Below are 14,072 nucleotides of genomic sequence, written 5' to 3'. Positions count from 1 at the left end.
ATCTCCAATTTCCAAAGTCACCCAAATACTTTCCACCTCATCATTTGTTCCTACAATTTCAGTAACCTTTATATTTTCATTTACATACAAAGCAACTCCTCCACCTTTCTTTCCTACTCTGTTCTTTTTAAATAACCTGTATCCAGGTATGACTATGTCCCAGTCATGCAAATCATTGTACCATGTTTCTGTTATAGCTACTAAATCCAAGTTGTCCCTAGTCATTATTGAAATGAGTTCAGGTAATTTATTTCCTAAGCTGCGAGCATTTGTGCTCATGGCACGAAGAATTTTTCTACTAGAATTTCTAGAATTGTTACTTGGACTAACAGTTTTGGCATGCTGTGGGGGGCAGGTGGATATATTAATGCTACCCCCCTTTATATTAATGCTACCCCCCTTGTATGGAGAACCCAGAATGTACCAGCTTACAAACGAACAGTAGTATCTAGAATGTACATTATACAACAGAAGCATTCAACCAACTATAAAAACATCATGTATATAAGAATAGTTACTGACTGCAGAATTATGCAGACAGGCAGATCAGGCTAGCAAGCCATATGTCATAGGCCCCAAACACTGTCTAGTTATAAGGCTGCAAGAAGTATATAGGTGCAGACAAGTCCTTATCAGATGCCAAGTTTATACTGTCTCTCTAAAAGCAGCTGGTATCAGTTGTGCAGGCCCTGCAGAATAACGTCCCTCTATGGCGTCATTCCAGGTGCCTTGTCACACCTTGCGCTCAATAGTTATAGTCCACTGATGGCTTAGATGTCTAGGATCTATTTGTGCCCCTCCAGCCGAAGCCAGCACAGACAGTGCATTGGGAGATGTCTCATTACCTTCCGGACCGATATCGGTATAGCCATCTACTTGGTCCGACTCCATTATGATCCCTCTTGTCTGCTGCAAACGATATAGTCAGCTCGCCTCCGCCATTTCCAGGATCAGCCGATTGTATGTTCAGGGACAAAAGACTCTTCTTATCTGTATATAGCTGTACTATATTTGTTTCAAATGGAGAAAAGCGTCTGCAGATCAGGTAGTCCAATGTATTCAGTACGGTAGGGTTCATAAGTTCCATTGTCTATCCTCTTAGAGTTCTGGTGTAGTTAGCATTGAAGGTAGGTAGATGGAAGTAAAGATGGCTGCGTGTACACGGTGTACATTTTGTAGGGAATATCAAATAAAAGTAAAATGTTATCAGGAGCTCTATTGAGATGCGTCTTTCCACCGGGACGGCTTACTCCGCTCCTAAAATAATTGTTTTTATGCTTGGGTTACAAGTAATTAGATGTTCCAGGCTGCACAGATGAACAAACCGTGCCACAAAGAGATGGGGAACTTTTGTAGCGTGATTTGACGAGAAATAGCCAAATACTTTTTTTAAATCACATCTTCACATAATATACTTACAATGTCTACAATGCAAGGGTCTTTTGCTTCCTGGAACAATATATTCCCCTGGTGAAGAGTGAAATATGACAACATACAGCTTGTTTTTTTATACTTTGCATGATTTTGTGTACTAGGTAAACATATTTCTATTGGTCAGATATTACGCAAATCACATCACACAAAGGAAGTTATTTAGATCATACATAAGAACCAATATCCCATGTAATCCTTCAGTTTGCTTATCTAATCCCATAATGCCTAGCAGCTGCATTTTGTAACTATGCAAACATACGTATTTGCCTCTATCACTCCTGCTGTTAGGCAATTCCACATATTCACCAGTGTTTCCCAAATTATTAGGCCAGAAACAGTCTACACAAAGATTACGCATAACGTGTGATTTGTACCAGGTTTTTGTTTTTTTTTGCTTTATGGCATGTATATACCTCACCCTTTGTGTCTTATATTATACATATATACTTTTTACAGCACACTTTACACCATGTAAAGTTGTATTATATCACGGATTAAACACATGTTGCAAGAAGGCTGCAATGCATTGTTGCACTATTGAAGGAACCAACAAAGCTCCTGACATTGCTATATATAGAGGTTTAGTACTTATCACAATGCAAGCTGAAGGCACTCACATGTGCTTGAATTGAATTGCAGTATCTTTTAAAAAACAATGAATAGTCAACATTTCAGCTGAAATACAAGCCCTTTTCAAGACCTCTTAATTCAAATTATTCATTTAATATTATGTGGTTTTCATAGAACATACATATATATATATAATATATATATAATATATATATATATATATATATATATATATATATATATATATATATATATATATATATATATATATATATTTATTAAATTTATTTATTTGTGTTATCAGAGATATTTACTGACATTTTCAGCAGGGCTTTGCAACTTGTAGTGAACTTAAAGTGAATTTAAATTTTGATAATGTGCCCGGTTTTTAAAAATCCGATTAAAAACAGGCACTTTAATTAATCAACATTTACATTTCACTTGTGTTGTGAAAAATACTTACATTTTAATCTTGACAGCCGCTAAAGCTTCTCCCGGTCCTCGCAAGCCTCTTCCTAAGTCAGAAATGAGGAAATCGGTCATCCTCCAATCACAGCTCCCCCCCCCCCCTCCCCGGGGGGAATCAGTGTCTGAGTAAACGCTGTGATTGGAGGAAGCCGGATTCCTCATTTTAGACCAAAGAAGAGGCTTTCCGACGCGCGGAGGAAGCGATGCAGCGGCTGTCAAGATTAAAAGGTAAGTATTTTTCACAACACGAGTGAAATGTAAATGTTAATTAATTAAAGTGCCCCTGTTTTTAATCAGATTTTTAAAAACCCGGCACATTATCATCAAAATTTACATTCACTTTAACTGAACCATCTTAGCTCAGACAATCATAACTTCATAACCTGGCTTATTAGCAGTAACTGAGAACTGCTGTTTCCTACCCCAGCGTTATACAGGGTATAGAATTACACAGTATTGATGTATTTACAGGCACCACCTACTCACTAACAGAGTAGCAGCTCATTTTGCATTTGTTTGACCTTGAACATGCCGAGTAGTAAATGATCCTAAACCAAAGAAAGAATCCTTACACTCCTCCAGGACAAATGAGCTTTAGCTGTTAGCAGTTGCTGTCATCCTTGTTCATCTGGCAACAGGTTTTGGGAGGTGGAAGTCTCTTGGCCAGACAATGGTTGGCTTGACACTTCTTCATGATGCCATGCTTCCAGCTATTGTTCTGCAGCACAGTCCCATCCTCTCAAGCCTGTGTGTATTCCTGAATCCCCAGCACAGACTATAGGATGTGCAGGGTGAGGGAAAGAGGCCAGGCCCCCTGTGTAACACCCCACAGAGACCCAGCAGGAAGGAAAAGCTCTAAACTTAACCTCCTAAAGAGGAATTTGGGAAGGTGGAAAGACTGGCGTGTATACAAACTCACAACACACCCTTTAAATTAGTTACCAAAAGTCTAAATTTATAACTGGTGAAATATGAACACTAAAGCAATGTGCAACATTAGAGCTCAGTTAAAGATACTGTTAGTAAAGGGTCATCCACATCATTCTCGTTTATGCTAAATAGTACAGTAGGCTGGTTAACCTCTTGGCTGCTGCAGCACACAGCAAACAAATATGATATTGACCTTTTGGCAGTAAGGGGTTAACACGGGTGGTGGGCTTTTAATATTTTCTGGCAGCATTTAAATAGGAAGACTGATAACCAGCTGTATACAAAGTTTGACACACAACAAAAAAACTTAATTGAAAGGTTTAAAATCAAGTCCACATCAGAATTTAGCAAATAAAAAAAAATACAATCATAAAGCATATAATGTGCAGCCCAGAAACCAGTTAAAAACTGTCAAAAATTAAACTTTCATAATTTAGATAGAAGTAAACATTGATTTTAAAAGCTTTTATAAAAATTCTACCTCTCTCTTGGAATCCTTTGCTTAAACTTATTTCCTTGAGAGCACACTTATGTAGGCACAAAAGCTTGCATGTCTATCAAAAAATCATTGAATAACAAATTGGGACAAAATATTCTCAAATAAAAATACAGAGGATAAATGAATAACATTTAAAGCTCTATTAAATAAATATACACATTAACACATACCACATGGTTATAAAAGTAAAATAAATAAATCCAAAAAATTAGTTAAAGGGACACTGAACCCAAATTTTTTCTTTCATGATTCAGATAGAGCATGTAATTGTAAGCAACTTTCTAATTTACTTCTATTATAAATTTTTCTTCATTCTCTTGCAATCTTCATTTGAAATGAAGGCATCTCAGCTAAGGAGCCTGCAAATTGTGGGTTCAGAACCATGGACAGCACTTGTTTAAAGGTGCTGTCCAATCAACAAGGACAACCCAGGTTGTTCACCTAAAATGGGCCGGCATCTAAACATACATTCTTGCTTTTCAAATAAACATACCAAGAAAATGAAGACAATTTGATAATAGGAGTAAATTAGAAAGTTGCTTAAAATTGCATGCTCTATCTGAATCACAAAATATTTTTTTTGGCTACAGTGTCCCTTTAAGAGAAATTAAGAAAAAAAAATGTAGGGTATTTAAAATTATTCAAAGAAAATAATACAGACTCAACATCACAATAATATAAGGAATATAATAAAGCATGCAAAATAGCAATCAAATCAGCCAAAATTGAAAATGAAAGATTAATTGCAAAGGATTCTAAGTCAAACCCTAAAATTGTATAAGTACATAAAAGGCAAAGAATCTAAGAAGGAAAATATAGGTACATTAAAATGTGTGAAGGGTATCATAATTAACAGTGACAGGGAGAAGGCTAAGGTACAAAACAAGTTCTTTTCTTCAGTATACACAAGACACTGGAACCAATCAAAGATACTTTGAAACAAACTAGAACATACAAGCCCAAACCATTAACTGGGATAATATTATTTAAGGCAAATAAAACTAATATTAAGGTAAATAAAACTCCAGGTCCAAACGGAATACAACTAAGGGTTTTACGGGAACTATTATAGCCAAACCTCTACTCTTAATTTTTCAAGACTAATTATCCACAGGCATAGTACGGGACTGATCCAGGAAGCTATAGACCAGTTAGATACTTGAAGGGATTATATTGATGAGTACATTTGTATAAACAAAATTATGAGTTCAAATCAGCATGGTTTTATGAGTAATAGATCATGTCAAACTAATTTAATTAGAATGTACGAGGAAGTAAGCAAAAATATAGATAATGGTGAATCAGCAAAGGCATTTAATATAGTGCCACATGAGAATTGATGTATAATTAAGGGACTGGGAATAGCTGAAAGTATTGGCTCATCCTATATAATTAAAGGCCAAGTGTGTTTGTCCGAAGCGGTCATGTACAGTAGAGATTGTGCGCGAGGACAAACACACCTGGCCTTCCAACTGACCTGGTGTTGAGTGGTGGAGTGGGCGTGACCGGGCACAGAGTGGGCGGGCCAGATGCTTGCTGAGAGACAGAAAGGTCTAAAGAGGGGGGATAGAGAGAGAGGGACAGCAAAAGAGAAAGGGGGGATAGAGAGAGAGGGACAGCAAGAGAAAGGGGGGATAGAGAGAGAGGGACAGCAAGAGAAAGGGGGGATAGAGAGAGAGGGACAGCAAGAGAAAGGGGGGATAGAGAGAGAGGGACAGCAAGAGAAAGGGGGGATAGAGAGAGAGGGACAGCAAGAGAGAGAGGGGGGATAGATAGACAGCAAAAGAGAGCGAGACCGCAAAAGAGAGCGAGACAGCAAAAGAGAGACAGCAAAAGAGAGAGAGAGACAGAGAGCGCAAGGGGTGGGGACCGCTGTACTGCAAAAAATGGCCCGTGTACATGGGCTTTAGGACTAGTGGATAAATAATTTGATTTAAAAAAAAAAAAAAAAAAAGACAGGGAGAACGAGTTGTTTAAACAGATCACACTCAGATTTAGTAATTATTGGAGTCCCTTAGGGATCAATACTGGGTCCTGCTCTTTTTAAATATGATTACGAATTTAAAGAAAACAATGGGACAACAAGATATACACTTTTCTGTCTGAATAGGACAGCATTACCTTTTTGTAACCACATATATATTCTTTCCACAGGTCATCATTAACACAGACAGGGATTACCATCCCCTGCGGGCACATTATATACACCTCATGTGTATATCAAGATGAGCAGATAAAATTGTGTGTGTATTTTACCTTCAGGAATATACAGAAAAAAACTGCACTATAAACCCCTTTATTTCTATTTACTTTTTTCTATTTACTTGTTTGTGTGAAAACTGAGCGCTATCCAAAACCAACTTGCATATACTACAATCTAGGTTCACACTGGTGGAAGTGAATATATTGGAGCAGCAGCTCATAACTACAAGGAAAAAACATAATTTATGTAAGAACTTACCTGATAAATTCATTTCTTTCATATTAACAAGAGTCCATGAGCTAGTGACGTATGGGATATACATTCCTACCAGGAGGGGCAAAGTTTCCCAAACCTTAAAATGCCTATAAATACACCCCTCACCACACCCACAAATCAGTTTAACGAATAGCCAAGAAGTGGGGTGATAAGAAAAAGTGCGAAGCATATAAAATAAGGAATTGGAATAATTGTGCTTTATACAAAAAAATCATAACCACCACAAAAAAGGGTGGGCCTCATGGACTCTTGTTAATATGAAAGAAATGAATTTATCAGGTAAGTTCTTACATAAATTATGTTTTCTTTCATGTAATTAACAAGAGTCCATGAGCTAGTGACGTATGGGATAATGACTACCCAAGATGTGGATCTTTCCACACAAGAGTCACTAGAGAGGGAGGGATAAAATAAAGACAGCCAATTCCTGCTGAAAATAATCCACACCCAAAATAAAGTTTAACAAAAAACATAAGCAGAAGATTCAAACTGAAACCGCTGCCTGAAGAACTTTTCTACCAAAAACTGCTTCAGAAGAAGAAAATACATCAAAATGGTAGAATTTAGTAAAAGTATGCAAAGAAGACCAAGTTGCTGCTTTGCAGATCTGGTCAACCGAAGCTTCATTCCTAAACGCCCAGGAAGTAGATACTGACCTAGTAGAATGAGCTGTAATTCTTTGAGGCGGAGTTTTACCCGACTCAACATAGGCAAGATGAATTAAAGATTTCAACCAAGATGCCAAAGAAATGGCAGAAGCTTTCTGGCCTTTCCTAGAACCGGAAAAGATAACAAATAGACTAGAAGTCTTACGGAAAGATTTCGTAGCTTCAACATAATATTTCAAAGCTCTAACAACATCCAAAGAATGCAACGATTTCTCCTTAGAATTCTTAGGATTAGGACATAATGAAGGAACCACAATTTCTCTACTAATGTTGTTGGAATTCACAACTTTAGGTAAAAATTCAAAAGAAGTTCGCAACACCGCCTTATCCTGATGAAAAATCAGAAAAGGAGACTCACACGAAAGAGCAGATAATTCAGAAACTCTTCTAGCAGAAGAGATGGCCAAAAGGAACAAAACTTTCCAAGAAAGTAATTTAATGTCCAATGAATGCATAGGTTCAAACGGAGGAGCTTGAAGAGCTCCCAGAACCAAATTCAAACTCCAAGGAGGAGAAATTGACTTAATGACAGGTTTTATACGAACCAAAGCTTGTACAAAACAATGAATATCAGGAAGAATAGCAATCTTTCTGTGAAAAAGAACAGAAAGAGCAGAGATTTGTCCTTTCAAAGAACTTGCGGACAAACCCTTATCCAAACCATCCTGAAGAAATTGTAAAATTCTCGGTATTCTAAAAGAATGCCAAGAAAAATGATGAGAAAGACACCATGAAATATAAGTCTTCCAGACTCTATAATATATCTCTCGAGATACAGATTTACGAGCCTGTAACATAGTATTAATCACGGAGTCAGAGAAACCTCTATGACCAAGAATCAAGCGTTCAATCTCCATACCTTTAAATTTAAGGATTTCAGATCCGGATGGAAAAAAGGACCTTGTGACAGAAGGTCTGGTCTTAACGGAAGAGTCCATGGCTGGCAAGATGCCATCCGGACAAGATCCGCATACCAAAACCTGTGAGGCCATGCCGGAGCTATTAGCAGAACAAACGAGCATTCCCTCAGAATCTTGGAGATTACTCTTGGAAGAAGAACTAGAGGCGGAAAGATATAGGCAGGATGATACTTCCAAGGAAGTGATAATGCATCCACTGCCTCCGCCTGAGGATCCCGGGATCTGGACAGATACCTGGGAAGTTTCTTGTTTAGATGAGAGGCCATCAGATCTATCTCTGGGAGCCCCCACAATTGAACAATCTGAAGAAAAACCTCTGGGTGAAGAGACCATTCGCCCGGATGCAACGTTTGGCGACTGAGATAATCCGCTTCCCAATTGTCTACACCTGGGATATGAACCGCAGAGATTAGACAGGAGCTGGATTCCGCCCAAACCAAAATTCGAGATACTTCTTTCATAGCCAGAGGACTGTGAGTCCCTCCTTGATGATTGATGTATGCCACAGTTGTGACATTGTCTGTCTGAAAACAAATGAACGATTCTCTCTTCAGAAGAGGCCAAAACTGAAGAGCTCTGAAAATTGCACGGAGTTCCAAAATATTGATCGGTAATCTCACCTCCTGAGATTCCCAAACTCCTTGTGCCGTCAGAGATCCCCACACAGCTCCCCAACCTGTGAGACTTGCATCTGTTGAAATTACAGTCCAGGTCGGAAGAACAAAAGAAGCCCCCTGAATTAAACGATGGTGATTTGTCCACCACGTTAGAGAGTGTCGAACAATCGGTTTTAAAGATATTAATTGAGATATCTTCGTGTAATCCCTGCACCATTGGTTCAGCATACAGAGCTGAAGAGGTCGCATGTGAAAACGAGCAAAGGGGATCGCGTCCGATGCAGCAGTCATAAGACCTAGAATTTCCATGCATAAGGCTACCGAAGGGAATGATTGTGACTGAAAGTTTCGACAAGCTGTAATCAATTTTAGACATCTCTTGTCTGTTAAAGACAGAGTCATGGACACTGAATCTATCTGGAAACCCAGAAAGGTTACCCTTGTTTGAGGAATCAAAGAACTTTTTGGTAAATTGATCCTCCAACCATGATCTTGAAGAAACAACACAAGTCGATTCGTATGAGACTCTGCTAAATGTAAAGACGGAGCAAGTACCAAGATATCGTCCAAATAAGGAAATACCACAATACCCTGTTCTCTGATTACAGACAGAAGGGCACCGAGAATCTTTGTGAAAATTCTTGGAGCTGTAGCAAGGCCAAACGGTAGAGCCACAAATTGGTAATGCTTGTCTAGAAAAGAGAATCTCAGGAACTGATAATGATCTGGATGAATCGGAATATGCAGATATGCATCCTGTAAATCTATTGTGGACATATAATTCCCTTGCTGAACAAAAGGCAATATAGTCCTTACAGTTACCATCTTGAACGTTGGTATCCTTACATAACGATTCAATAATTTTAGATCCAGAACTGGTCTGAAGGAATTCTCCTTCTTTGGTACAATGAAGAGATTTGAATAAAACCCCATCCCCTGTTCCAGAACTGGAACTGACATAATTACTCCAGCCAACTCTAGATCTGAAACACAATTCAGAAATGCTTGAGCTTTCACTGGATTTACTGGGACATGGGAAAGAAAAAATCTCTTTGCAGGAGGTCTCATCTTGAAACCAATTCTGTACCCTTCTGAAACAATGTTCTGAATCCAAAGATTGTGAACAGATTTGATCCAAATTTCTTTGAAAAAACGTAACCTGCCCCCTACCAGCTGAACTGGAATGAGGGCCGTACCTTCATGTGAACTTAGAAGCAGGCTTTGCCTTTCTAGCAGGCTTGGATTTATTCCAGACTGGAGATGGTTTCCAAACTGAAACTGCTCCTGAGGACGAAGGATCAGGCTTTTGTTCTTTGTTGAAACGAAAGGAACGAAAACGATTGTTAGCCCTGTTTTTACCTTTAGACTTTTTATCCTGTGGTAAAAAAGTTCCTTTCCCACCAGTAACAGTTGAAATAATAGAATCCAACTGAGAACCAAATAATTTGTTTCCCTGGAAAGAAATGGAAAGTAGAGTTGATTTAGAAGCCATATCAGCATTCCAAGTCTTAAGCCATAAAGCTCTTCTGGCTAAGATAGCCAGAGACATAAATCTAACATCAACTCTAATAATATCAAAAATGGCATCACAGATGAAATTATTAGCATGCTGGAGAAGAATAATAATATCATGAGAATCACGATTTGTTACTTGTTGCGCTAGAGTTTCCAACCAAAAAGTTGAAGCTGCAGCAACATCAGCCAATGATATAGCAGGTCTAAGAAGATTACCTGAACATAGATAAGCTTTTCTTAGAAAAGATTCAATTTTTCTATCTAAAGGATCCTTAAACGAGGTACCATCTGACGTAGGAATGGTAGTACGTTTAGCAAGGGTAGAAATAGCCCCATCAACTTTAGGGATTTTGTCCCAAAATTCTAACCTGTCAGGCGGAACAGGATATAATTGCTTAAAACGTTTAGAAGGAGTAAATGAATTACCCAATTTATCCCATTCCTTAGCAATTACTGCAGAAATAGCATTAGGAACAGGAAAGACTTCTGGAATAACCGCAGGAGCTTTAAAAACCTTATCCAAACGTATAGAATTAGTATCAAGAGGACTAGAATCCTCTATTTCTAAAGCAATTAGTACTTCTTTAAGTAAAGAGCGAATAAATTCCATCTTAAATAAATATGAAGATTTATCAGCATCAATCTCTGAGACAGAATCCTCTGAACTAGAAGAGTCCAAAGAATCAGAATGATGGTGTTCATTTAAAAATTCATCTGTAGAGAGAGAAGATTTAAAAGACTTTTTACGTTTACTAGAAGGAGAAATAACAGACAAAGCCTTCTTTATGGATTCAGAAACAAAATCTCTTATGTTATCAGGAACATTCTGCACCTTAGATGTTGAGGGAACTGCAACAGGCAATGGTACATCACTAAAGGAAATATTATCTGCTTTAACAAGTTTGTCATGACAATTAATACAAACAACAGCTGGAGAAATAGCTACCAAAAGTTTACAGCAGATACACTTAGCTTTGGTAGATCCAGCAGGCAGTGGTTTTCCTGTAGTATCTTCTGGCTCAGATGCAACGTGAGACATCTTGCAATATGTAAGAGAAAAAACAACATATAAAGCAAAATAATTCAAATTCCTTATAAGACAGTTTCAGGAATGGGAAAAAAATGCCAAACATCAAGCTTCTAGCAACCAGAAGCAAATGAAAATGAGACTGAAATAATGTGGAGACAAAAGCGACGCCCTTATTTTTTAGCGCCAAATAAGACGCCCACATTATTTGGCGCCTAAATGCTTTTGGCGCCAAAAATGACGCCACATCCGGAACGCCGACATTTTTGGCGCAAAATAACGTCAAAAAATGACGCAACTTCCGGCGACACGTATGACGCCGGAAACGGAAATGAATTTTTGCGCCAAAAAAATCCGCGCCAAAAATGACGCAATAAAATGAAGCATTTTCAGCCCCCGCGAGCCTAACAGCCCACAGGGAAAAAAGTCAAATTGAGGTAAGACAAAATATGATAATTTAAAGCATAATCCCAAATATGAAACTGACTGTCTGGAAATAAGGAAAGTTGAACATTCTGAGTCAAGGCAAATAAATGTTTGAATACATATATTTAGAACTTTATAAATAAAGTGCCCAACCATAGCTTAGAGTGTCACAGAAAATAAGATTTACTTACCCCAGGACACTCATCTACATGTTTGTAGAAAGCCAAACCAGTACTGAAACGAGAATCAGTAGAGGAAATGGTAAATATAAGAGTATATCGTCGATCTGAAAAGGGAGGTAAGAGATGAATCTCTACGACCGATAACAGAGAACCTTATGAAATAGACCCCGTAGAAGGAGATCACTGCATTCAATAGGCAATACTCTCCTCACATCCCTCTGACATTCACTGCACGCTGAGAGGAAAACCGGGCTCCAACTTGCTGCGGAGCGCATATCAACGTAGAATCTAGCACAAACTTACTTCACCACCTCCCTTGGAGGCAAAGTTTGTAAAACTGATTTGTGGGTGTGGTGAGGGGTGTATTTATAGGCATTTTAAGGTTTGGGAAACTTTGCCCCTCCTGGTAGGAATGTATATCCCATACGTCACTAGCTCATGGACTCTTGTTAATTACATGAAAGAAATTAAATAGGATAGATATTTCTACTACACCCTTTGTCCACGCTGAAACCCCTCGCTCATCAACAGAATATATCCATCTATATAAACACACACACACAAATCCCCAAATCTGCAATTCCAATATCTAAACTTATTCTGAAATCCAAACATTTTAATTAATATTTTTTTAATAAAATTATCAAAAGTTACTATGTTCCCCACCTGTAAGTCACAATCTTTGCTGCCTGTGTTTTTGGTATGGATTTTGTGTTCTAAAATGCAAATAAATCTATATTTATTTAAAACAACCAAAATATTAACCTTTTAGATTACAGTACTGTACTAAAAATACAAAAGTTTTAAAAATATAAAATTACCATTAGGTTGCATGTGTAAGCTGTATTATAAATGTAGATATTACCTAAAACAAATGACATAAGATATTGTTGTTTATAATTGGTCCCATCCCCTCTCCAAACTGTCTCATTTTACAGATGTAAACATTCCAAAATCCAAACTAATCTGAAATCCAAACCATTTCCAGTCCCAAGCAATTTGGATGAAGGGTATTCTACCATATATAATGTCAACTTAGATCCTTATTGGTTATTATGAGCAACACAAAAATGTGATAAATGCATTTTACAGTAGACATCTACTGGAAACATAATGAGCATAAAACGAAAATTTATATCATGCTTTTGTAATTACGGTACGTTACCTTCATATAGTTGAGCGTACTGAGGAAATCCTGCAGCTCGCAGCCAATCACATGCCTTCTTGGCCTCGACTTCTGCAAAAAAAAAAAAAAAAAAAAAGGGTCAGAGATAAAGTAGCTATTGTAGAAGTGAATATGACATTTGAAATTCCCAAAACCTTTTAAAAATATAAATAGACCTTAGATTCAGGCTGAAAATAAGACAGGAAAAATCAGTGAGCTAAGCAATACAATAAAAAAAATTTGATCACTCTCATATAGAAATCTCACACACATTATGGCAAAGGAAAAAAAAATAGAGGGGAAAAAAACCCTCCATTATTCAGAGAGAATGAAATAAACTTACTGTGTAGCTTATATACATATTCGGACAAGTCAGGAGACTTGTTTTCCCAAAGAAAACCTCTGCATAGGTTTCCACTGCGGCAAGGAATTCTGGGTAATGACATGCAATAGAGCAGTGATTTTCAACCTTTTTTTTGCTGTGGCACACTTTTTTTACATTAAAAAATCCTGCGGCACACCACCATCCCACAATTTTACAAAATCACACATTGTAGCCTAATACAGTATATATATATATATATATATATATATATATATATATATATATATATATATATATATATATATATATATATATATATATATATATATACATATACATACATACACACACACTGTACTGTGCTGTCATGCCATGCCTCCTACAAACTATACATGACATATTGACATTCATTCACAAACAATCATAATGATTGTCTGTGAATGAATGTCAATATGTCATGGTTGTGAATGATGCCTGATGAGCCTGTCACATACTTCCCAATATTTAAAAATTTGAAAGAGGGACACCCCCGCTGGCTGGAACTGTTCTGGAGGAGGAGCAAAGCTGCGCCAGCATGCATGGGGAATTGAAGTGTTGCGGCGTGTAGAGCCGGCACTAGACACATGTTGTGGTGGGTGGGGGTTCCTTCCAAGTGTGAACACGGGTCGTTGAAGCGAGCTGCCACTGCGCTGTTACCCTTAGTCATCATCTCACTCAAAATAAAAAAACGTCCCAGAATAAAAAACAAACAAAATTTAAAAAATATGTCACACTGTTGTCAATCTGCCGCGGCACACCTGAGGATCTCTCATGGCACACTAGTGTGCCACGGCACACTGGTTGAAAA

General features: G+C 37.7%; 1 protein-coding gene across 5 annotated transcripts in view; it reads right to left on the bottom strand.

Moving 5' to 3' along the window:
• Positions 1-14,072, bottom strand: part of STARD8 (StAR related lipid transfer domain containing 8) — a 432,650-nt gene that overhangs the window by 70,868 nt on the left and 347,710 nt on the right. For all 5 annotated transcript variants that reach the window (XM_053699029.1, XM_053699033.1, XM_053699032.1 and 2 more), the window contains one exon: positions 12,901-12,972. In XM_053699029.1, coding sequence (XP_053555004.1) covers positions 12,901-12,972 — 72 coding nt within the window. The remainder of the gene's footprint in view (positions 1-12,900; positions 12,973-14,072) is intronic.

The sequence above is a fragment of the Bombina bombina genome, chromosome 1, assembly GCF_027579735.1.
Source record: "Bombina bombina isolate aBomBom1 chromosome 1, aBomBom1.pri, whole genome shotgun sequence".
NCBI lineage: Eukaryota > Metazoa > Chordata > Amphibia > Anura > Bombinatoridae > Bombina > Bombina bombina.
This window is presented reverse-complemented; position numbering and strand designations above follow the sequence as displayed.